Source organism: Calidris pugnax, unplaced genomic scaffold (genome assembly GCF_001431845.1).
Source record: "Calidris pugnax isolate Ruff unplaced genomic scaffold, ASM143184v1 scaffold25, whole genome shotgun sequence".
NCBI classification, from domain to species: domain Eukaryota; kingdom Metazoa; phylum Chordata; class Aves; order Charadriiformes; family Scolopacidae; genus Calidris; species Calidris pugnax.
The window spans coordinates 14,125,808-14,153,165 of NW_015090805.1; the positions used below are offsets into that span (position 1 = coordinate 14,125,808).

The 27,358-nt window shown below is 38.2% G+C and overlaps 1 protein-coding gene across 1 annotated transcript; it reads right to left on the reverse strand.

Moving 5' to 3' along the window:
- CHODL (chondrolectin) lies at positions 1–27,352 on the reverse strand. The gene is made up of 8 exons (XM_014938033.1): positions 27,279–27,352; positions 11,482–11,794; positions 10,597–10,754; positions 7,272–7,319; positions 6,676–6,759; positions 4,857–4,959; positions 2,195–2,273; positions 1–535 (listed from the first exon to the last, which is right to left on the reverse strand). Exons 2-8 carry the CDS (start codon positions 11,685–11,687, stop codon positions 533–535), a joined length of 681 nt encoding a protein of 226 aa, XP_014793519.1. The 5' UTR covers positions 11,688–11,794; positions 27,279–27,352; the 3' UTR covers positions 1–532.
- Positions 27,353–27,358: the final 6 nt, after the last annotated feature.

Genomic DNA, 27,358 nt, shown 5'->3' on the forward strand with positions numbered 1-27,358 from the left:
GTATCAAACATTTATGCAAAGATAAATAATTGTTACACTGTAAAATTGTCAGTTCCATTTACAGTACATCAACTAGGTTACAATGCATGAGAGACTAAAGGAAACAAAGAGGGTTTGTTTAACAAACAGTCTTAAAACTGATACATTGTAGATATTTCCCCATAAAAACTTCAAATGCTCTGTTCATTTCATTGCTCACAACTAGCTAACTTACATCTCTTAGCAAAATAAACACATACCCTTTATTTAGCATGGCATATTTTGTTACTGAATTAATAATCAAACATTATATAAAAATGATCTGAACATTTGCCTCAAGGGGGAGCTTACAGTTCATTCTTGTAGATCCTTTGCATTTTCAAGCCATTCCAAGCCAATGTTCTTTGACGACATTATAATACAGCCTGACTGCAAAATATTATTTTTGCTTTGTTTTCAGTCAGTAAATCATTATACCTCCATGCTACTGTCCTTCCTAGGCGTCTTTGAAATCCATAGTGTGGACTGGTTTGGACTGGTTTTTGATCTTCCTTTACTGAAAAATAAAAATATAAACTCTTTTCAGTGCATGTGTGCCTTAGCAGTCCCAATTCAGGTTTGTGAACAGACCTGGGTATTTCCTCCCCTATTTGAAGGCCATCGTTGTTGTTTTCATAGCATGGGTTCCCCATCCACAAAAGGGTCGTGTCTCATGCTCATGCTGCACCAAGCACAGCACCGCAGTGGTGGGCTGAGGTAAGCAACTGTTAGCAAAGTTACCAGGCCACCCTGCTTAGTAGCGCTCCTCCAATGAACCCAAGTGACATAGCCCGCTTTTAGGGGTTTTTTTCTTTTTTTTCAGTTCATATTCACCCACACCTGCTCATACAGAGGGCTGTGGACACTGTTTGACCAGGGTAGTGGGAGGCTGGGCTCTCCCCTTGTCTGGAGGTGCAAATAGGGGACAGGAGTACATACGCTCCCAAGCCCATGTCCAACGTGCTTGGGGTGCAGCCCACCCACCCCAGGGAACTACTACAACCTTCCCCATGTGCACCCTGGAGCTGCACCCCTGTCACTGTGCAACACTAACGGTTGCCAGTGTCTACTGGTATGCCAGAAAGCTTCTTCCCTTCAGTGTTTGATCTAACTTCTCATGGAGTAATGGCACATGAATCAGACTCCTAGCAATGAATGACTGGTGGAAAGCTTCCTTAGGCCTAGTTTTCATTCAAAACTGTCGAAGGTTGGTTTTGCTTTTCCATTTTTTTAATAAAAAAGATAAAACAGGTTCCAAAAGTACTTCAAAAGTGCTCACTCTAATCTTTACAGGAAGCCCTGAGGCACCCTGTAAGTTGATGCCAGTCTTTCCACATGGCTAGCATCTCTGCTATAGCTGCCACAACACACCACCTTCCTCACTTACATGGCAGATGACAGTGTATTGCAGTCTACTGAAAAGAAAAGGCACTTTATGAGCCACTGCAGCTGCATTTCAACCAAAATGTTTTAGTCTCTGGGCAGAATATTTCACACTGGTGGGTTTTTTTTTTTTTTCAATTAAGTAAAAACCAAAGGAGGAGAACTATCTCTAAATAATTCTGCAGGTTGGAAACCTGAGAGTCAAGATCCCAACAGGCCTATACATTCAGTTTTACACCTTTCCTGGTGCATAAATGTGAATGATCTGAGTTGATTTAAAATGTACTTTGAGGGAGCTAGACTGTACAGTAGTTTTTAGTCCCTCCAGACTTACCTCTGAAGTCCTACAAAGTAATGCATTATGTACCTGAGCCCATTGGAGTAATTGAAAAGACTCCCATTGGTTTCAGTGGACTTTAGATCAGGCCACAATGCTATAAACAAAGCAATTGCAATGAATCAAGTAGTTTCAGCACTTCTTTCTTTAAGAAACTGATTCACTACTTCCTTCCAGATTAATTCAGCAAAATCAGGCATATTTTGTAAATTAATGACAAAACTCTGAATGGAGTGTCCTTGCCACACAGCAGGAACAATTTCTAAATACCTTGGATCAGAACTTCAGCTGTATAAAGTGAGCTTATCTTCAGTGAACCTACGGTGATTTTTCAATAGCTACATATCTGGTTCAGGAAATAGGTTTTAGTAAGAAAGGTAAGGAAAATGCAGTAAATAGCTTGAGCATATCGCTGTTTTGATCATCAAATGCAATCATAGAAACTGAGAAATATACCAGGTTGGAATTTAAACTTTCTGCAAGGCATTCAGATGATAATGGAGATGGATCTTTGAAGCAGTTTCTCCTTGCTTCCCTGGAAGAAATGAAAGGGAGAGCATCTAAGCATGAATGAGCTGATCATTTCCACTAGCTACAGGGAAGATGTTTTGGTTTGCCTTATTACTACCCTTTAAGAGCCCAATGCCAGGCAAAATTAGTCATGACCTTTCAAGCTAGGCATGTCCTGGTTGGCCATGGATTGTGGCTTTCAGAGGAAAGATCACCATGTTGTGGAAGCCTAAAAAAGAATGAGAAGTCAGGTTCATTTGGAAAGTTGGGGATCTCTCCTTCCCCAGCAGGACAGAATCCCTTTCCTAATGCTCTACAGTATCCAGATGATCAGTTCAGGTGGTTGCCTCTTTTTCCGATTTGCTTTTTACACAAGAACTGAGCATTTGTGATGAACCAAAACAATTCCCAAGGTAGGTCATATGTGGAAATATAACTGAAAATAGATGGGGAAACATTTTAAAAAAAAAAAAAAAAAAAAATTCTGTTTCAACAGTGAAGCAAAGCCTGCAGGTAACAAATGTATTAGCTGTATGACAAAACAATCCTCTGACCAAAAAAAAAAATCACCCCACAAGGTTCTAGACCTAGATTAGTAGCAGTGCTATTGTAACAACCTCCATATGCTTTCAGTTAGTAACTGGTATTTCAAAAAAAAAAAAAAAAAAAGTTCTGTTTCAACAGATAAAAAAGAAAATACTTCATTTCTGGTGATATCAGACACCTCTTTTGACTTAAATGAATTTTAAAGACAATTTGTTTTATTTTCTTTAATTAAAGGCTTTGATGCAACCCAAAATAAACATTCTGAAAAAAACATCTGTTTTGATTCAAATCCATTTTCTCCCTGATTTTTATATCATTTAATCTACCAAACTAATCAGCTAAAAGAAAAAGTACAATCTTCCAAGCTGAATTTCTACTATCTGTGTCATGAAATTTTTAAGTCTTGGAAGTTCAGATTAATTACTTCTGGATGAACTGCTATAGCATCAAAGGCCTGATCAAAGCTCACTGAAGTCAACACTACTATGTCTATTGATTTCAGTGGGCCATTAATATCTCAGTGTTTTCCCAGGAGTATTTGAGAGCTGAACGTTTTCTGAGAGAAAGAACTGACAGAAAAGGTATGAACACACATGTCATACTTACCAAGAAATCCAGGTCCATTGTAATAAGGATTCAAGATTTAGATTACTTATATAATTGTTATTGTTATGCATATGATTCTTTGTTTTGCTTTGAGTTTCCAGCCTCCTACAGCCCCAGTGCTGAGGCTTGGATACAGCCTTTCACAACAATTAATTTACCCGCCATAAGACAAGTTGGAAAGAGCACATTTTCTTTTTTTTTATAGCAAAGTGCATAACAAAGACAAAATGTAATTTATGATGGAGACCTCACAGTATCTTTTATGTTCACTTTTTTCATTGAGACAGACCATTATGGTGTGCTGTGAATATCAGCGTATACTCATTCATACAGATATAGGAATACTTCACATTTGCAGTGTTTTTCACTTGAAATAAGGTATTTCAGCTATTTGCAGAAGATGCTAAATAAAAAACACAGAGAAAAAATAAAGACTAAAAGTAATGAGGATTTTTTTTTCTAATTTCCTAAAACAGTCATAAAAATGTCATATTCCTTACTAGTATTCCTGCTCTGCAAGAGGGATAACAGCTTCTGAATCTGTTTATTACTCTTCTTGTTTTACCAAGATAGTGTTTATCCATAAAAAATATTTCAGTTTAAACTTTTCTGGATTGCATTAACTTGAAAACATTTCCTGAAAAAAAAAAACCTGCAGAATGAAAGATATCCTTGAAGTTTTCAAAAAAATTGGTTCAGAAAAAAAAATATAGTCATATATAATTGTGAGAAAAATAAAAATTCCAAAGAATTTTAAAGCATGGATCAAAATATATCCTGTTTCATAAACTGAAATGTTTCCTATTTGCATAATAATACAACTATTTTATATTACATCTATGTACACATCTATTTACTTTATGGATCTTTTTTTTGAGAGATACCTGATGCACAAAGCAGTTGCACTGCTCAGTGTGGCTCAAAACATGTTTTGCTTTCTGTTTTCAATTTGTTTGCTCCAGTTGCTCATCTGTTGTACATATAAGATGTGCACTGAAACAGCATTAAACAGCTGCTGACCCCTCAGATTCATCCTTTGAACTACACTTTTGGTCAGAAACTGAGGTGAGTGCTTATGTTCATCCTCTATCAGCGATGACAGAGCAGTCCTCTATCCTCAAAGCCCAGATGCTGTACAGGTAGTAATCATGATGGAAGGGGTGAATAAAAATTGTTGCCAGTAGCTCAGCCTATCAAATGGTCAGCAAAGATATCTTCTTTAGAAACAGATGAAGTTCTAGCGGCATTATACTTTGGGAGACCTGTAACTATTTCAGTGCACTGTGGAAAAGCCTGATGGTGAATGTTCAGCTGTAAACTACTTGGATTTTAACAGATGAAAAGATATTTAATTGCATGTATTGGGACAGATGTAAGCAGTCTTTCAGTATGAAGAGCTTGCCAATGGAAATATGAATTCTGCATTGTAAGACCATTTTGGATTAGTATATTTTACCTTTTATGAAGCATCTGGAAACAGCAAGTCCCAAAAGCCACCAGTATCAACAGCAGTAGTGGTATAGTGGGTATTACGACATAAATTAGATTCGGAATTATACCTACAAGACAGAAAGTTCTCGTTGTCTCCCATGTTGAAATACTCTTAACCATGTGAGTAAAAATCTGGACTAAAATATCAGAAATATATTAACTTAGACAAAATAACATTTATACATTCCTTCTACAGGAGGAGCTCTAAAAAGATGACTCAGCAATATCAAAAATAAAATAGTACTTCTCCAGCAATGTTCAACATCTATCTTAAGGACTTAAATTATGACATTTTCTATGTTCATCAGTGTGAGATTTCCAATTTTATAATGGAAAATTCAAATATTTAAGTAGACTACATTTCACAGCCTATTATTTTTTACAGGCCATAAAATCTCTCCATTTAGTTGCCTTTGCATGTTGGATTTCCACCCATGCAGGAAAAGGAACCCTAAAAGGAACAAACCCAGCTCTTGTGTCCTCATTCCCCTTAAAAGACAAAGGTAAAAGGTATACTGTCCTTCACCAATGAGGGGACAGCTAAAGGTGCTCCCCTGCAAGTGCATGGGCAAAAAAAGTGGGAAAAGGTACAAGCTGAAACTCTATTATCTACCTAGAATAGAGGATAGGGTCGACAACTTCCAGAAAGGATCTGCCTGTTTTTCGGTAACTACGCCCATGTTTTATAGCGGTATACATTTAACGTACAAATTGTGGACACTTTCTTATCCATTGTCCTCTTTTAAAAATATTTTTACTAGTAAGAATAAAGGTCAATATTCAGGGCGCGTTTGTTTATGAGTTTTAGATACAGAGTCTTTGTATGTTATATATAAACGGCATTATTGATTTCAAAATACAGTTCATTAGTATATCTGTATCTCTGGAGTTACAAACAATGGGAACATCAGTTAGGAAAATGGCTCAAATCCAGCCAACAAGGGTAAAAAGGGAGTTCCAGCTTTCTACAATCCCATGCTGTAATCCTGTAAGATCCTGAGCTGCTCCTCAGAGATGTTTAATTCCTTGAATTAATGCCATGCTACAACTCTTCATGAACCACAAGTCTATGTTCAGGACACAAATTGTGAAATGAAGTAGCTAGGAGTGTTACAGAAAGCTCTTAGGCAGTGGGTATCCGTTTTCAAAATAGCAAGAGCCATTTCTGCTAGAAATCTCAGCAAAGCCCTTAACTTCCTTTGGCATGTGGTATTCCTCAAAACAGGCTACTTGCAGGAGCTACAGCACAGTACTTATTCTGCAGATAACTGAAAACTTTATGCCCTATCCGTTAGAAAAGATTCATTTGTGCTCTTTTTGCGAGCCCTGGGTATCAGATATACAAGATAATGTATGCACCATATGTTCGTTACACAGGTTGGGGAGGAGATGGAGAGAGGCAAGGCATTGGTTACCACAGCCTAGAAAGTGACGCTACACAGCTGGGTGAACACCAGTGAAATCTTGTGTCTTGACAGAGACTCACCAGTGTCAGAGACAAAGGTGCAATTTCAAGGACTACTAAAATGTAGATTTGGATCAAAGTTTGGGGAGACATGGAAATAATTTGTCTCCACAGCTACAAAGAGGACTGACTAAAAAGCTACAAAGAGGACTGACTAAAACTCTTGAAATGTTATTCAAAAGTATACTTTTTCAGGGCTCTTCCTGGGGAAATAGACTCCTTCCTCCCACTGACAACAATGGAAAATGTTAAAGATTAATTTCACTGAGTCCACTGTTAATAGTTTCACCAGAACACTAAATTCACATGAACACATTACCTGTTTCAGTAGCAATAACATGATACTGATCTTCTGGTTTGCTTGTGTCGTAAGGATTTCCTGCTGGCGCTGTTGGAAAATTACCTGAAAAGGATATCAGACATTTAAAAGAGGGGTAGACGTAGTGCTTAGTGATATGGTTTAGTGATGTTTTTTGTCAGTGTTAGGTTGATGGTTAGACTAGATGATCTGAAAGGTCCCTTCCAACCTAGGCAATTCTATGATTCTATGATTTAAGGAAAACAGTGAGTACAAAGTATGGCTGTTATGATGTTAAATAAATTAATAGTAATTAAATATTAATTTATACTGGAAAAATGAACATTTTCAGGATTGATTAAACTGCTGGACATAAACATGTAGACAGGATTTTATTGCAAAATTGGGATTACATCTGGAAAAAGAATTATGAGCAGTGCTATTCTGAACAGTAACCATATATTTGTAGCTATTGCTCTCTAAAGGATTCATTTTTCATATGTTCCAGTTCTAAACTATGCCTGTTAAACTTGAGTAATTTTGGAGGTTCTTATACGCTAACCTTATATTTACGTATTTACCATTGCAACTCAAGTTAATGTTTCAAAATTTCTTACCGTGATTGGGCTCCGCTCTGTCTCCTAATTCTTTTTCTAAGACATTATCTGTTAAATCAATATTTGAAATCAATTGTTAAAGAGTGAAAAATATGTATAATAAAACAGATGTTTTCATTATTTTTGCATGCAGTATTATAGAAATAGATACATTATACAAAAAAATAATTGCTTAATTCTTCAGCATTTAATTTTCTTACCAAAGACTATTTGCAAACTAATGTCAAATCACTTCTAGTTCATAAATTTTTGCTACTTAGAAAAGGGCTATAGCTCATTCTACCTCCAGTTCTTGGTGGTCTCTCCTAAATCACCGAATCCCTCAATTTCTCGTGAGGAATAAAACTCCTAACACATTCAAAGGTTCATTTGTGCGTATAACCCTAAAACAACGTGAGAGGAAGTGTTCTCGATTAATATTTAAATCTTAGGCACATGTTCAAAAGTATGCTTAATGAACATTTGCTATGAACCAAAACAAAGCAGCACAAGTTTTTGAGGTTAAATGTCAGCTTCACCTAGTTTGGTTTTGCAATAGGTAGCCCTAAAATACCAATCATGGGAAGTGGGTTCTAACAGATCACATACAGATGTGAAATTACCAAAAGAGGAATTATAGTATCATATTCCTTGTAATGCATCAGAAACTGGAGAACCATCTCACAGCTTTGAGCTGTATGGCAGAGGCTTGCAAGTTTACTTATGGCTATTGTAACAACAAAAAATTTACAAAGATCACAGAACTAATTACCTCATATTGAGCATAGGAATGGAATATGCATGATTATATGAATACCATTCCTTTATCATAAGGTCATATTAACATAACAGTGCTATCAGCCTGCAGTACTGGGTGTCCTGATAAACACAAAATGCTGGGAGAAATTGAAGAAGCAATAAAGCCTTCTAGAACAAAGGCAATTCTTTCATCTACTCTGCTAAAAACTGGTTATGTTTGGCCTTATAAAAAGATATCAAAACAGCACAAAGTACTGAGTTGCTGCCTCTAGACAGAAAAAGAGGAGATGAGTTTTTAATTTGATTGCATAATCAAACCTCCAGGAGCTGGACAGGAACTAAATGTGGTTGCAATTACCAACCTATAATTAAATTTAAGATGGCTGAATGATCAATATGATCTAAAGCCAGACTGAACACTGCAACAGTAAATGCTGTCAAGGGAGGTGCTATAAAAGGGGCTTAGAAAAAAAGAAAGGGTCTACCAGAAATGCAGCTGCTGCTTGAGTAAGACTGCCTAATAAGCGCTGCCCTGAACTTGCTGCTGACACAATTAGATGCAACTTCATCATGGTCACCTACAACCTCTGTGTTTTGGTCTATGACTGGAATCAGGCACCACACACTCAAAACAGAAAGGAAAGTTCTGAAAAACAATATACTCAGATAACAAAATGAAATTCAATATGCATGTGGCACTTTAATATTCCAGGTAAAATGGATGTATTTTGTGTTGCAAATGGCTGACGTTGAAGCTATTACAGCGATTTGGGGGATGGAAAAGGTCATTTGTAAGTCTCACTAGGTTTTAGGTAGGAAATGTAATTTTCTTACACCATGGTACTTTCTTCAGGCAGTGAAAGTCATATAACTATTTATATACATTTATGCATCTACTCCTCTTCTGCATGTGATAGAAAAATACATTTCTGGAGAATAGTGTGTTTTGCTAAAGAGCACAATTTCAACAGCTTGAAAAGTAAAGAGCTACAATTCAGCAGTAGTCTATTTAGCTGCATAACAATGTCAGTCCTAATAATAACCTACCTATATATTGTTTGCCTTATTATATGCCTCATTATACACAAGTAATCTAACCCAGCATAGTGAAAGAAATATAAATTCATTTTCATTGTTACTGTTATCACTTTGTTTTCTGCCAATCCAAAATACCTGGCATTTTTTCAGATGGTGAAAGCAACATAAAAAAAAAAAAAACTTTTAACACATCAGAATTAGAATGGAAGTAATTCACTATTACAGAATAATTATTTCACTTAAATTTGCTTGTTTTTAAAGTTATGAAATATATCAAACCCGCATTTTCTGACAATAAAAATGCTGTGATTTTAACAACTTAAAACATTTTTGTTGTGTCCTCCTATTTCAAAGTGATTGTGATCAGTTGTAAAATTGATAAAATTGTATACATTGCAGTTCCTTGAATGGCCTGCGTGACCAAGATGATAACTGATCACCATAAGGCGTGATACTCACTAATAATTTTAGAAGGAGGAACAGATTTGGGGGGTAGGGTGAAATGTGTAGCTATATCAAGCCTTCCAAGTATTTAATATTTGCCTGCAATACTAATTGCCATTAATATCCACATTAGACAGTAAGAAAGCTACCTATCTACTACAACTGAAGGGAGAAAATAGTCTGCATCTCTACAGACAGATGGATCCCTACAAAGAGCTATTGCTAGATCATGAGCATGGAGAAAGCAGGTAGGAGACTGCAGAACTGGTCAAATGGCTTCTAAGAGTAGGATTTCATATGCATTCTGACTTTCAGCTTAGTTTTTGAAAAGCAGACACACCATAAATTATTAAAAATTATTTGCATGATCCTGCTGAAAGACATGTTTTCCTTTCCTGTAAGTACCACGAAAAGTAGGCTCAACTTCAAAGTTTACTTTTCATGTCCTTTTTCTGTTTGTACAGAGTTCTAGTTTTTAGTTCATGTTTCCTCTACTGACATATACACAACCTATGTCATGTCTGGAAGTACAGCCAAATTGCCTAAGATCTGGCTTTTCCTGTCACCTTCTGAACTAGTGTGCATCTGCTTTTCCTATCTATAAATCTACATGTTTGAATACAGAATTTTCTTCTTGCTCTTCTGGACTTTTCTGTTTAATCCAAAACTTTTAGAAACAGCTATCTTGCGTAAGTTGGTATAAAATGTCAGATGTCTGCAACTACAAGGACATTGTAATTTTTTTACAGTAGGATCAAGAGATATCTTGGTCATCCTACTTGGTAACGAGCAAGAAAATGGCCACTTAAAACACTTTTTGGAGAATAAAGTAACTAGTGAATGAGTTAAACTAAAATAAACCTGGGAATGCATCGTAATGAAGCTAGCCTTGAAAACATTCTTACTGGATACAGATATTTTTACTTAAACTATCACTAGATTTGATATATTACATCCCTGTTAACGTCAGCTCAGCCACTCAGACCAAAGGAATCAGTAACACAGGCCACAAACAAGACATTTTCAGGTTCCTTCACAAAACAAGAGGCAACTGTTTTTCTAAGAAAGCATCCTAGCTGTGAAACTTAACTTTAGTTTCACTTACCTGGGCCATATTTGCAGATAAAATTGTGCTTCATGTTGCACCTATCATCATTCCATTGATAAAGGTATGGCCCTCCGAGCCCAGGGTTTGCAGTTGGCTGATGATACATCACAACACAGGCTTCACTTCCACAGGAAGGCTCATCTGTATACCAATTTCTAGTGGTACACAAAGAAAAATATTCAAATTTTGAAGGTAAGGTGCATCAGGATGCCAAGCAAAGGAGTTTACATCAGTAAACATCATCCTCTTCAAAACTGCGCTATACTTCCCACAACTCCTCCAAGAAAGCAGTTTAGGACCTGGGCTCCACATCTCTGGATCTTAAAAACAATCTGACCTGTTGAAACACTTCTGCAGAAATAACACTATACTGCTCTGTTACCTGATTTCCTTTCTATCTGGCTCTTATCTGTCCCTTTGTCCTGAGCTCTGTGAGCTGCTGCTACTCTGGCCTTTTGCTTAATCAGGAAATTAAAAGCTTTTCCAAGCTAGAAACAGAACCATTTACACTAAGTAACATGCATTAATTTACTTGCTGGCTGGCTTCCTGATTTGAGGTGGCCAGTCTTACAGAATTTATCTGCCTGCTTTCAGACCACATCCTAAAATCCTCTATGTGGGGTGGGGCCATACAGAGGCAAACTCATTAGATGGAAGCAAAGGAAATTGTAGGCTCTAGCCACACTATGCCATCCTTTTTACAGCTTCAAATTCAAACCCCTGGTTACCAGCTCCCCTTTATCTGTAGAAGTTAAGGAGTCATGCCATTAATTTTAATGGGATTGCAAGTTTTCAAGCTTCTTTATGGAAGACTTGACTTGCCAGGCATTTCGCTCTCCATTTCTTTCCATGAAACTTCAATAAGCAGTTTTGCAGACTTACCTGAATGGTGAAATACTTCCATCTGCCCACTTGTAGAGGTTGGGGCAAGGACTTGAGGTGGCTAGTTCATTGCCACTTCTCCACAACCCAATCCAGAAATCTCCATCAGAAATCCCAGAGCCTGACTTAGTGAGGTTTTGCAACATGTTTTCTATTAGTTGCTGCTCAGCTTCGCTTTCCAGGCTCAGTAAAGCCCCACCATCCATTTCACAAGCTTGGCGGGCCTCCTCAAAGCCCACACGTCTAGACAAGTCCTGGAAATAAGCTAACTTGTAGCAAGAACGCTTGAAATCACCATAGCACACCTTTTGACCTGAAAAATATAAATATGAGAGAGCATTTAAAGTATATTAATGAGTATCACAACTGAGAAAAAAATAGCACAGCATGAATACAGTGATGGAGGAGAGTAGATTTTTTCTTATGCTCCTCTCTGAAAGGACTCGTGATACAGTGATACTGCTGAAAACATTAGCTTTAATTTAAATTGCAAATATCACACAGTTCATGGGAATCTGTGGCTTTCTTCCCAAGGTCTGTGAAACTCTCCAAGACACTGAAGACTCTCACTAACTTCTAGAAAAAAAATATTCTCTACTTTAATGACTGTACCATCAGGCCCCTCTGCTAGAGCCAGGGTCTGTTTGGAGGGTATCTTCTTAACTATTTCATACTAATGGAGCAACTCCACTTCTATTTAATAACCAAAGTTATCTGATAAGAAAAAGTTTAAAATTCTCAATTTTAACGGCAGGAAGAAGCTAGCATTTTCTTGATCCTGCTGTTTAGCCTTGAGAGGATGTATTCACAAGGACCTCACAGCTACTCTGCACTATAGTGTCTGAATAAAATCTGTATAGGGCGTGTGGAAGACCAGTGTCTGCTCCTTTAAGGGTATCTAGTCAATTACTTTTCCAGTGCAAAAATGGATAATAAAAAAAGGAGGAAGCCATAAACAAAATATATATTCAGAAACCTGACAGAAAAACATATGGAGGAAAAAAAGAAAAACAACCAAAACCAAACAAAAGAAATACCCAACCAAAAAAAACCAGAAAAAATAATTACCTCATCAGACACGCTAATTGTCATGCTATTGTCATGCAAACTAGACTTTGTAATGGGGGCCCAGGATGTTGGGGGTTGGTGGGACTATGCAGTCTGTAAGCCGTGAAGGCTTAGGAAATGGTGAGGAGCAATGTGGGAATGGACAGAAAGGGATATAAAAGGGGCTGGTCACATGTAAAACTGGGGGTGTATGTAGGGGTGTCTGGACATGTGTGTCCCTAGTGACCTTCTATCTCTATCAGCCAGCACAAAGGAGGGGACTTGGCTGCCTATGTTTATGTTTTATGTGAGTCCTGCATCTGGGTGCTGTTGAAGGCAGTGCAATGTCTGTGGCAGTCTGTGTGATGGCCATGTCAATGAACTGGCTGTCACTGGGATACCTGCTCAGCTTTGCTACTGGTTGAACCAGCAAAGGGGAAAGCAGCAGACACATCCCACATGGGCTGTGGGTACCAGAGTGGGCACCAGCAGCCAGGCAGGATGGAATCCTGGGACTGGAGGTACTGGAGGAGGCGGCCACACTCTCAACAACCCTTAACGCAGCCGACAGAAGCTCCAGATATTAGCAGGAAAGAATCAAAAGCCAAATGACAAAATGTTTGGGTTTTTTTTCCCGTCCAGTTCTTTAGCTAAGACACATGCCTTTTGCCTAAAAAGGAAAAATAATTTCCATCTTCAACTAGTGAGATTCTCTAAAGTTTATTCAACTTATACAAGATGTGGAATCAACAAACTCACTTATCAGCTGCAACTGACCACCAGTATGTCTATCTGCAGACAGGAGAAGGATTCTAAATATATATTTATATAAGGTGATGAGCTAAGCATCTCTTAAAAGGTCAAGTTTTTTCGGTATGGAATTTCATCACTGGAGAAAAGAAGCAGGAGAGTTTATTTTGCTAAGTAAGAATTACTGAAACATACTAAAGTAATAAAAACTACCAGATGTTATCTAAATTGTTTAGAAATCAACAGATTTTTTCATTTTACTGGAAAATTTTGCAAGGAAAGTTTTTTATTGTACCATGTTAGTTTTGCATTTGAAAATCTTGTATTTACTCCCACTCTTAAGTAAATGCAGACACATGACTCTCATGTAAATAACTCTTTGGCTTTACCTTTGAACAGGTTTTATACTGTTTTACTTTTTTAAAAAAAATATTAATTTGTTGCTGGGAAACAGCAGCATCATTCTATAACTTAAGTTATAACTAACGTTTTTTAAGCCAGTATTTTTCTATACACAAGAACAAATAGGGAATTGAACAAAGAAGCCTAAAAGATACAATAAATTTCACTCTTCTTGCCCTAGTGTTGCTTCATTTTCATAATTAATGACAGAGTAGCACACTTTCTGTAGGAGACTGCATACAGCACAAAAGCTGCCTGAAGACTGTATCTGCACAGAGCGTAGTTTCATGAATTTGCAGAGAATAAGCAGATTGTCTCAAAGTTGCATGAATATAGGAACATAAAAGCAGGATCATCTCATGCCTTTTAGCTATATCTGAATGAATTTTGGGAGCTTTCCACAATAAAAAAAGATATCTAAATTATACAGTCAATAGGAATAACCAATGCTTAGTGTTCTAGTTGGTCCTATGTTTCTTGCAATCTTTCTCAAAAAAAAAAAAAAAAAAAAATCTTAAAATCCTCCTCTCTGACTTTCAGCAGTTTTAAAGCATAATGGTGAATTACAAGTTTCAGTACAGATGTTTACAGTTTTTCTGGGCCCACAGATTCTTCATACTTTTGATTTTTTCAGGGGACATCACCCTCTCTTTATGACACCCTATTAAACTTCCTCTGGGACAAGGACTGTCAGGAAGAGAAGTGTCTTTGTAGTCTCATTCTTATTTAGGACTGGCAAACAGACTCCTGAAAAGCCACTTGTTTATCAGTAATCTGCCAAAATAATACAGGAATAAGAATAATCTAATGTAAGTACAAGCTTGTGCCATGGGTATCTATGGAAAAAGCCAGGCTCTGAGATCAGGAGAAGAGCACCTATCTGGACTTTGTCTGGTAAGTCCTGACAGCTCTGTGTATGTCATAATTTTTTTGCTGCCATTTCCCTTTATTCCTATAGGTTACGAGCCTAGCTATCAATGAATGCAGCAAGAGCCATAGGTCTAGCTGGGCAATGGTGCTGAAGAATCAAGGGGAAAACCCTTTGCCCCACATGGATATACAATAATGGGTTTCTTTGTAAGACTTCTTTGAACAAAAAGCAAAAAATACCACCCCTATTATCAAAGTAACAGAGTGATAACTCTAAATGCTTAGAAGTGGGAAGCACAAGAATGAAAACTGCGTGTGAAATCACAGCTCATTGCCTTCATCTATAAAGCTGCAATTCAAATTTTGCTAACATGGTCACCACCTTTTTATTTTCCCCAGGAGCTGTCTCATCGACAGGACAGAGTGCACGGTGAAGGAGGAGCTGTTCAACATTTTAATCCTCGCCGCTGAGTGAGTGACTATGGCTTGTTGCCAGAGTACACATATGTACATAACAGTGCAAACATCCAAAGGCTAGCTCTGAATTATGTAGGACACTAATCATTTAGGAGGAAAAGGGACCAAACCTCTCCCTGTAACTAAAGATTGGATTCAAAGCATTAATTCAAGATGTATATACAGATTTGTGGTGAATCCTTTGTCAATTTCTTGGTCTTTTTATTTCCCAGACAATTTTTAGAAATAAACTCTTTTATTATTCCTTTCATTCTGTGCACATACTCTTCCTTGACACCAAGCAGTCAGTTATGAGCAAATTCACGTATCAAAATACCCCTGTCATGTTTTCAGTCATGCAGGAACATTCAATCCACCAAGATGAGTGGGCTGGCCGCTACAGATCTCAGTTCCTGGGATGGCCTCTCTTTCATTGAAAAGCAGCTAACTTTCCATCTGTAACACATACATCTGCTCCCCTTCCCCGTGTGTTCCTCAGGTGGCCAAACTGCCCCCCTCATTCTATTCTCATGCGCAGTCTCTGCTCTTCTGCGACTGTCCCAAAACTTCAGTCAAATGACCTCTCCAGCAGGACCAATGGGTCCTTGCTTGCTAACTGACTGAGTTTCTTAAGGGCACTTAGTCTTCCAGACAGCTCTTGCACAGAGATTCCCATTGCCAAATGGCACATGCCGTTTCTGAGCTGCTATAGGGCTTGTGTCCGTAAGCCATAAGTTGTGCTGTATACTGGTCCAATATAGAGATCACATCTGTGTCAGCTCCATCAGCCACACCAAGTTGAGGAAATCAGGTGGGACAGTACAGAGCTAGGAGGAGAAGGAGAGGCACTTGTGATGCACAACAACAGCAGAGCTGCTTGATAGGTGCCACTGCAGCCCCTAATATGTGCCTGTTCTGTGGAGCCCAGTAACAGCTTGCCACTGTTTTGCACTTGGAGCAGGAAACCTTCTCGGAGCTATCCAGAATACAGATATGAAGGCCTAATCTGTACCCAAGGCTCTACCTGAAAGGGTTATTGAATTAATATCTTGAAACATTGTGTGACAACTTTTTTTCCCCTTCCCCAAAACTCATATGAATAATTTCTGAGGATAGCATTGTTCCTATAGATGTTTGTGCAGGGTTAAATAACTCTAAAATCAAGTATCATAAAGTGAAAGAATTAACAAGTGAAAATTTTTGTACGATCCAACTCCAACATTACTTCTCTTTCATTTGTTGCTCTCTACACCTGTGGCAAAATAAATAATTACCTCCTTACAGGCTGATCATTTGTACAAGAATATACCTCTAGAAAACAACAGCGAAAACAGCAAGAAAAAAAAATATTTGGCATCAAGACCCATCCAATGTGAATGCAGTATGCCATGCAGAGTAGTAAGCTTTCCTGAAGAAGCTGTGAATTTTTTTTGTTCTAGTTAATTTAGTCCCTGTGTTTAGGTAATGACCTACTCTGAATCTTTTCTTTCTTCTTTTGAAGGGGACTTTTATCTGCTGTAGCGTAGCTTGTTCAATGTGTTAATGGAAATCTGCAGTTGTGCCTTAATAGCTGGCAAATCAGTTGACATTTTAGTGCTCTTCTCCAAGCACGCTGACATGTCAGGTTTTCAAGCTTCATTTTTTACAGCTTTCACTCACTATTAATTTCTTGACTACAAAGCAGAAATAAAGCACCAGTGAAAAAATTACAGCATGGACCACGTTGTACAGCAACAAGATAACTGTGGAAACATGAAATATGGGCTATTTTACTTTCTAACATTTTTGCAGCAGACAAGACTCCACTGTTAATTCTAAAGCAACATTTACTATTTCAACTGTACAAATTGAATTCCAATTTTTGTCACAATTTAATAGAAAGTAGATTTGTAAGCAAATCTACCGGAATGAATCAGGCTAACATACTACGCAATGTGAATAAATATAGGCAAGTGAGGGTTTTATAACCTTTCTACAAAATCTGCTCTGTGCTGCTTGAGAGATGAAAGAAAACATGAAGGAAGACCTTGTTTCATTACAGGGTATCCAGAAAGGAAAAAAAAAAAAAAAAAAGTATCTTATTGTATTTAGTCCTCCCTTCAGCATGAGACTAAAGATCTAGCTAATTAATTTAATAAGATGTAAGAACTCATTCTTACTATTTGCCCTTACAAATGCTCAGATAAGTTGAGGCTTCAACCAACCCTATCTGACTATATGCAGATGGGAGGGTGGAGACCTTATACCCTTCATTCATGGAGTGTATCACTCCATGATTCTTTTAGGTCTGTCATGAAAGAAAGTATAGCAAAATGTCACTTAGAAGCAAAATTACCAATAAAATACCCAGCTCAAAAACTCATCTCTCTAAGATCATCAGGATCAGTCCTAACTACAGCCTCATGGGCCATGAGGTACACAGAGGTTATCTTGAGTAACAGCTGAGACTCAGCTAGAGGTTTTGGAGATGTCAGGCAGAAGACAAGCTCCCTACTGGTAAATCCCTTTCCTCTTTGTCTTGAGCCTGATAAACTAACCTACAGTCCAGGTTCTGCTACCATTAGCATCCACCTGGACTAGTGGGGAAGAGTAGCTGCATGTGCATAGCATATGAGAGGAGAGAACAAAAGAATGCACAAAGCCTGCTGTAGAAAAAGTCCATTATGTTTTCATCCCATGACTTTTTATTCCCACAAGATAATAGATTCCGCAGAAAACACAGATGAACGTGTGCTAGAAAGAAATGTGGAATATTTACCACTAGCCAGAGTTCCAAAGGTCAGCATAAGGCTGATGGAGGCCTCTGAAAACGAAGTAACAAAATAAAACCACAAGGACTTGAGTGATATTGATCATGAAATAACAAAAACAGAAATCTACATAAATTAACTGAAACATTCCACTGGCTAGACAATATTCCTCTGCTTGATTTACAGAGACAAGTCTTGGTCTTGAGATTGTGTGAACACATTGTCCTCAGGGCTGTGTAACCAGCATGCAGGACACTGAGCACAATTTGTTTTTACCTGCTTCTGTGTCACAGGGTGCTTCACGCCAAGTCCCAATTAATGCACTTCAGAATGTGGCCAGTAAGAGGCTAAAAGGTATTAAATTTTCCTAATCACATTTTCATTCCAAGCTGATGCATCTTGTCAACTGACCTTTGCATCATCCAGTCAGATTTTGATTGGGTTCAGCTGCTGGTCATGTTTTGATATGTTACCTCTGTTTGTGTTTTACTGTATCATATTTGTGTCCATCTACTAAATTTAATTTGGTTTTTTGATGATTCATATCATTAAAAAAAAATACTGCTGTGATAAGGCTTCATAATTATGTTGTCTTCATTTATGATAAAAGCAAATTGCCATCTTCTCTCCCAAAGTTTGCAATATTGAAGACACATCGTTCTCTAGTTGAGTCAGTTTTTAAATCACAGATGTTGCTCAGCTCACGCTCCTGAGCAGTTTAAGGAATTCTGTGTGCTAAAAATTTGCCATTCAAATACAAACTGCTATACAGACCATATGCCAGCCTGTGTCCATAATATCTTCATAACTAACTCTTCCACACCTTAATAGGTACACTTTTCCTCCCACCCTTCTAATAACAGTCTGCAGAGAAAAGAGACAATTATTGATTTATACTTTTTCTGGATTATGGGTTATGCCTAAATGTCATCATAGACTTTCTCTAAAGAGATTTTTGTTTTGTGAAAAACTTTCAAAGGTTCCAAGTCCCTTTTGAGGGATATAAAATAACTGAAGGCCACATTTGCCAATTAAGTAGCCGTACTTCAGGTAGGTATGTGTACAGTCAGACAGTTTATATACATCATATCATATAGTCATTAAGATGTAGACAATGTCTAAGGTGGCTTAACAGAGGCTGGCCCCAAACCTCTCTTAAGCAAAACTGATCTATTAGCCAGACTTCTGACCGTATTTGTCATAATGGAGTCTCTTTCTTGCTAAATTCTTAGGCATTAGCATACAAGAATTATAGATTTATAGATATAATGTATAAAATTATAGGCAAAAGGCCTAAATTTTTCTATTGTCTCTCAAACTCAGGCCAGACAATCTAACTGTTAACCATCCCCTATCATGTAAATTAGCCAAAATGATGACAGAGGTCCTCAGACATCAGCCAGTCATGTCTAGGATTAATGCAGCTCTTGCAGAGAGTGAAAACAGGGTGATTAAAGCTGTAAGTAAAAAGAAAGTACTGTATTATACCATTCATACAGAGATTTAGTACAGTTATGCAGAACATGAAGCTACACATGAAACATTTGTCCCAGATCACTCCTTTTCCTCTTTATTCAGTTCATTTATTGCTGAAATTGAGTTTTCACCTTTATGTCAGCCTTTACTAGGTATGCTATTGTGTTTCCAAGTGCTTTTGGGGACAATGAGTTGACTCAGTTATTTCTGAATAGCAGTAGACCCATAATAGTTACAGTTTTACAAAATTGAGCAATCAGAAATGAGACGGTTCAATTTGTAAGGGAGCATTGGGCAGTGCTGATTTGAATATTAAAGACCATTACTTATCACTAACACCTGGATTTTGCCATCTGGCTGAATACAAATGCAATTAACATGAAACCTGATAGTTTCCCCTGCACATTGCAGCAAGATAGCTGGTGGTTAAAAAAATATACATATCAAAACTGATGACAAATACTGATCTAAACATACTACTTCTGGTGAGGTTTATTAAAGCCTCTATGTGCTCAGAACCTGCACTGTTCTAGGTCTTGGGAAGAAGCAAGCAAGGACTCCTTGCCCTGCAAGACATGGGTAAGTTTTTCATTGTGTTGAATAAAGCACAAGGAGGATTTGTCTTCGCCAGGGCAGACTGCAAGTTTGTCTGGATTTTCAAGAACAGGGATGCGGTGTTTCAGCAACCAGCTTGTTCTTCACGTACTGGGAACTGGAATACCTTCCCTCATGAAAGGCTGCCATCTTCACCATGCAGCAATAGGCTTATTCACTTATTTCACAAAGCAAGTAACACATACATTTATTTCTTATAGTTAGCTTCTCAGCCCTGGCACACGTGGCAGGGATCTCAGGCCACTGATAACAGAGTTGTAAAGAAGTAGCTTGATGTCTAAATCTCATTAGAAGCTAATCAACACTTCATCAGCCATAATTACCCCTGCAGGAAAACATACAACTACAATTATGTAAATCAATACAGGGTGTCTTCAACTGGAAAATAAATATCCCTTTTTATGAAACAGTTTTAGTCACTGATTTGAGTGATATGCCAGTGTCAAAAAAAAAAAAAAAAAAGAAAAATCTCTAAGTTATTTCCCAAGTAGTTCTTTCCCCCCCTCACCTCCTTTCTTCTAAGTGAAACATACTTACTTTCTTGGCATCAGCTCTGTTTCACATATCTAGCACATCATTAATTTAAAGCCTGAGATCCACTTAGCTTTTCCTATAATAACTGTTTCCCCCTCTTCTGATCATGTGAACTTTATGGTATACATCACAGGGTTGATCATGCTTCTATAAGGGGCAAACGCAAACCTGCACTGACCTAGGTTTTCATGCAAAGTACCAACATAGTTGCCAAGACAACTCCCTAAAAATTGCAAGCTGCCTTCCCTTTTCACATGTTAACAAGGAACTGAGATCTGTGTCAGACATATTTTTCCCTTGTTTGTCTTTGAGAGGTCTAGCATCATTGTCACTGTGAGCAACGCAGGCTCCTTGGCATCACTGAGCATGAGCAGGACAATGCACTTAGAAACTTAGAGTTTGCATCCACAGAGAGGATAGTCTTGTTTCAATGCAACACAATATGTATCTTCTCAATTGGCAATAAGAAAGAAGTCACCATGAACATAGAACATGGAGCATAAACATTTTATTTTGCAACATATACTCAGGACCTCAGTTTCCCTAACAATGAATTGCATTTTAAAAAAAACTAATGCAAAATTACCCAAAGCATAATACTCTTCATGGATATAAGTAACCTTATTCAACTCCACAGACACAAGCAGAGAGGCCAATGATAACACACAAATATCAATGGATTCTATTCAAAATAAGAGGAAATGTGTTAGAAAGATCTACACATCTACAAGTCTGCTGCAGGTATGGATTATTTACCCAGGACTTAAAAAAAACAAACAAAACAAAATACACTGCTGAAGCTGTTAACAGTGGTTTTGCTTGATTATTTTCACTTTAATGAAAAGTCTTATACACACACTCTAACAAATGTTTATGTATATATAAATCACAGTCTAAAGACACACCAAGAATGTTCTATTATTTTGTCTGCTTAACAAAAAAAAAAAAGCATAAATACTGACAAGACTGGCAAATCAATAGTTTCCTGTGTAGTTGTGAAGACTAGAACAGATTTCCCAGATACTTTTAAGTATCTTTTAAGACAGACATAATATGTCAGTAAGTTATTGTTAGCATGTTGTGAAACAGACTTGACAAAATCTGTAGAGTCGGAATGGCTTAAATATAATGTGTGCCAGCTTAGGGGAGCAGAGAGTATTTTTATTCTTTTTTCCCAAAACAGGAGATATTTTCACACATACCTAATTTTATATACATCAGGAGACTCCCTCAGTGGGATTTCTCACAGGCATAAATTTAAACAATTCTGAACATTTCTCCTGATTGCTCATTTCTTATTTTTGTCTCTAGAAGGAAATAGTTCATAAATCTTTAGTCATTAAAATATATTCTTCACCAATTATTACCCAGAGTAAGCATCATCCATTCTCTTAGCCTTTTTCAGTGGCATTTGAGTATCTTTGGTGATTAATTGGAAAGTGTGGGATCTGAGCATAATGTGGATGGTACAGAATAACAGGTGGATAATGTCCTGGTTCCAGTGGGGATAGGGTTAATTTTCACAAGGAGCTGGGATGGGACAGGGACAGGACAGCTGACCCAAACTATCCAAAGGGGTATTCAATACCACATAATGCCATGCCCAGTATATAGCTCATGGAGCTGGGGTCAGGAATTGCCTCTCAGGAGCAGCCTGAGCTTTCTGGACTTTTCCCATCACCAAGAAGTTGTTCATTAATCATGTTTGTATATTCCTTTACCTGTATTAATGCTGTTAACTTTCCTCTTTCCCTTGCTGTTCTTTGCTGTTAAACTGCCTGTATCTCAACCCATGAGTTTTGCCTTTTTCTTCTGATTCTTCCCACCATCCTGCCACATGGGGAGGAGTGGAGTAAACGGACATGCAGTTTTTTGTTGCAAGGTGGGGCTAACCCATGACAAGCAGTTCCACAATTAGAAGAGAAAGCAACAGGCAAGTCCTTGCTCATACACCTTCTACTAAAAAAAAAGGTGGGAAAAGACAATCCACGTGGGATATTAGAATTGGTGACAGTTCACTTAAGGCAAAAATAGAAGGGACCTTTGAGGGGAGGAGAAATAAGTTTTTCTCTTAAAGTATCCCTTATAATGAAGTCAAATGAAGTAAAATATAATTGCCTAATTCACATCACATGTATACAGCCCTGTATGGGAAGAAACTGTTGAGATACATAGAGTGGGATTCATCTCATCAAACTTCAGTCATTCACAATCTGCCTGTCCATATCTGAACTGTCTCACTGACCTGACCGTGTAGACAACTGAAAGAAATAGGCATTTTTAGGGTGTACCTGAAGTATTTTCAAGTTCCGCTTTAAAATGAAATTAATCCACCTCAAAAATACCGATTTTTTCTCTTTCACTACCTACACAGTGAGCTTAGAGTGATTAGCTGTATGCTGCAGCTACATTTATATTTAGCTAGAGCCAGGCCAACTATTTAGATAGGACTTAGTATTTCTTAAGATTGGTTGGAACTGGAGGTTCTACTGTCTGTCAGTGATGGGAGTGGGGACTGCTTCAACAAAAGACTCAAATAATTTCTGACTAGTGAGTGACAGGTATGAGTATGGGATTACAGTGCAGAAATTACTATCAAATCATTGCTTAATATTAGTTATTTCACATTAGTACTAGATACTTCTTTTCTGATCCATCAGATTTGCAAAGAGAATGTAGTTATGAGAATTACTTTTTTAAAAGTGCTGTATAGAACACTTTATGAACCAAAGCATGTTTTCCTGTAAACATCTTACAATCAAGAAGTTTGATCTACACAGGATCAGACTGGAACTACAGAGAAGTAAAGTCAAGGTACAGAACATGACTTCAACATGACTTACCCAAGACCTAGAATATTTCATCACTCTTTCCTTGGCCCCTGAACAGAGCTAGACTCTGGCCAACCTGCATATCTCTTCCCCATAGGCAAGGCAAGCTTTACAGGGTTAATAAAGGGGGGTTACCTCTAATAAAGTCTGATACCTGAAGCTGATTTAAGTGCGTTGGTATTTCTAACCTGCTATAGAAGGACACATCCACCACCACACATCTCAGTCTATCAAAACTGTGTTGTCATCTATAAGTCATTGTAGTTTACCTAACATAAAGTGTCTTTCCACAGAGTATTATGGAATTGCTAGGTTAGGAGCAAGGTGCGTTTAGTAGAAATGTGTATTATATCCAAGAATCAACACCTCATTTCACTTTAAGAGCCTAGATCATTGATTTGTCCCCAAAAAAACATGGCTCAGAATAAGTGCATAAGGAGAAGAATTAGTAAAGGAGTCTAGGAGAGTTAAGTGCCCACGTTCCTTTGCATTTCTCAAAGTCTCAGCTTTAGCTGTTACTGAGTCCTATGCCTAAACAAAAAGATCATGTGGGCATGCATGTCCATTAAAAGCTTTTCCAGTCTGGAACCAAATGCTGGACCTTCACGACAAAGTTTTGTGTTCAGCACACAACTGTTGCATAAGTATCCTATACATAAGACTGAGATACAAATGTAGCTTAAAATTAAACAGTCCATGCCTCTCTCACACACAAAAAAAAACCACACCACAAAAAACCCCCCACAACAGTAGGTTTCATCTACAGAAAATACTTGAAATCTGATAGATAAAACTCAGGTGAAATATGCAGGCCAAACCACTTGAACTAAATTAAATTGTGCCTTTTGAGAAAGGGTTTGTTATCTCTATTCAATTCATTACCGGTGAATATATTTCTTTAATTATCTTACTTACAATATTTTATGACCAACTCAAATCCAGTCATAAGCTGTGCAAATGAACATATCCACATCCTTAAAGGTACCTGAAGCGAATATGCCTACAGTTTAGGGGCAAGTCCTGTTGTTTCATCTCCCACCAAATGTTTTCCTTCATTTAGTGTTTTATATCGCCAAATACTTTTACATCAGAAGAGATACACACTGCTTTAAATACTCTTATGAGTATTTAATCTGCTATCGATGCACAGCAATCACAAACAGCAAAATTTAAAAAACCATAGATATCCAAAAAGCATACAGCAGTCATTAAAGTATAACGTCTATGATTAATACATAGGCTGTTAAATGATTAGTAATAAGATTAGCTTGCATCTTTCCTGCCCAATAGATACTTAAAGTAATTGCATCTTTGCAAACTGCATTATCATCACTTCATGTTCTTCATGATGTCATGGGACAGCAAGGCAGACTCAGCAGTTTCTCCTGAGCCTGCTTTGATATTTTTTTTCTTTAAGAATCAATTCTCTGGCAACACTAGCTATTCTGATACAGAGGCTGGGAGAACTGCTCACAAAACATCCATCTAACTACATTAAAAATTCCAAAGCATTCGTATTACTTGTCTTCAACAATTCCCCAATTAAAGATGACAAAGAAATAACACCGAAATGTGATTTTTTTTATGCAAATGATAATTTTAATTATATACTAGAAAATTAACATATTTGGAAAAAGAAACAAAAAACCTTTACCTAAGGAAATGGCATTTTGAAAAGATAGACCCTTCCTTCTCTGCCCTCTTGATACTGTGATCAAAATGGTTGCAATTTTTCAATTATTGCTAGGTCTGCTGCAAACTTACTGCAATAAATGGGAATTTTTCCACAAGTTCCAATGAGCACTCAAGTCAGTTTCAGGAACAGTTTCAATGTGAGTGATAAGAATTATATATTTAACTTAATAGGCATGAGAGTAGAGAGATTTCCATTTATTCCAGATTATCAGGATTGAAGCATAAATTAGCAATTTTTCAGAAAAAGGTTTAAGATGTAGACTTATGATTTTAAATGTAAGCCTGTGTAAGTCGAAACTGTTGGTTCCTATATAAAATAGGCAGATAAGCTAGATGGAAGTCAGGTGGACAGCACACACTGCCCAATAATTCAATAGTACTATTTCTTGTCTGAAAAAATGCCATCTAGTACTAGACCTAGATCCATGTGCATGTGGCAGGATAGGGGTGTGGTCCTGGAGAGAGAAAAAAAACCAAACAAAAAACCAAACCACAAAACAGTTCTCTTGCCAGTATTTCAGAATATTCTGGCACAGGCATGCTAAATATCTTTGGCTGTTATTGTCTAGAGACTCTTTATCTAATGAATACAACTTCAGCTAATACACCTGATAATACCTAAATGGTTCATTCTGTAAGTGCCTTCAAATCCTCTGTGTGTTCTGCCAGCCAAGTATTAGCTGCATAATACAGTGACATGAGACTCATCACATGCTTTGAAAAGCTTCAGGGAAGCATGGGGTAGAGCCTACACTCTTTCAAAGCCCCAAAGCCTTACATGCATCTAGGAAGAGTTTGACTAAGCAGTACACACATTGTTTTAAAAGCTGGACCTCTACTCAGTTTGCTACATGTGTCGCTTAAATGCAGAAGCTTCAGCTAGAAGGTTAAGGGACTGGGTTTTCTCAGCCACACTGGACTCCTGCACTGAGACTACTGATGCAAAATGCATCTCATGGCTGCGTAATTTTCACTATTCCTTAAAATAACAGTGTTACATAGTATTCACATAAGTTGGTAAACTAAGAGCTTTGCTGTACAGTATTTGACAATACAATTCACAATATAACAGGAGTAGATGAAATATTTCAGTGTACACTTCAGGAAGGCAACCTTTTTCAAAATTTTGGAAGTACTGCTACTTAGCTATTGTTTCCTGGAAGATACAGTTTCACCAAAACCCAACAGCACTATCTCAGTTCTGCACATGAACTTGCTTCAAATAAGACATCAAAGTTGTCAATAACTGTACTCCATCAGCAACTAAGAAAGTTATCTGAATTCAGCAGCCAAATGTTTGCTACCAAAACAAAACTACAAAAAGTTTTCTTTATATGCTATTGTTACAGCCTCTGAAACAATTGCATACAAATAATTTGCGTTTTTCTGGAATCAGTTGGTAGAGAGACAGGTTCTTGCCTGCATATACAGAGATTTACACAAATAACTTGTTACCAAGTGCAGCTACGTGTGTAAATCTTTGTTTCAAGAGAAATGTATGGATGCGCTTGCACGCCCATCGTGCCTCCAAGAGCTTTAGCTTGGGGGGTTTGACCCAAAGTGCAATTAACAAAAGGCTTTTCATTACATTTAGCAGCTTCTGAGCATATGCACCTGACACAATGTGATCCTACATCTCCTAAATTAAACCTACACTCAAGTGAGATATAGATTTCTGAAGTGTTGTCTTCCTCTCGGTTTTGAGAGTTGTAGATACACCCACAGAGAACAGAACAATTTATGCTGTATGCTCTTAAAAGTTTGCTTTTTCCTCCGGACTGTATTAAAAACAAAGATGAAAGGTTCCTGTGCAGACGCAAAGAAATCTCAATGTACAGCTGCTCCTCAGACAGACGCCCTAGCAGTCTTTTTTTCTGATTTTTTTTAAAACAATTAAAACGGAGCTAACATTATGCAGCCAAGCAATGAAACCTAGAAATCTGCCTGTACGAGACAACACCGCATTGGCAGGAACTGACTTGGGGCTGCTGCAGAAGTTTGACAGCAGGGCTTTCTGCCCATGAAGCCCCGAAACGAGAGTTGCTTCCAGCCCTGAGGGGTGCTCCGGTCCCCGGCTGGCTCCGGCGGGGCCACCGCTCGCTCACCGCAGCCGCCGCGGGAGCTCCCGAGGAGCCGCCGGGGCAGCGGAGGAGAGCGGAGGGGCTCGACATCCCATCCCGCAGCCCTCCTCCGACACGCGGGTCCTCCAACGAGTGGGGTCGGTCCCCCCACTCCCCCCCCTCCCCCCCCTCCTGCGGTTCCCGCTCCCTGCGAGGGCTGAGTTCTCGCATCGTCCCCCGCACCGGGACCGGTAGCAAAACCGCCCCCGCTCCCTCCCCGCCGCGGTCCGGCCCCGGCCCCGCGCACTCACCGCTGAGGACGCGCCCGGTGACCCCCCCGGTCCCGCACAGCACGGCAGCTGCCAGCACCAGCCCCAGCCCGCCTCCGGAC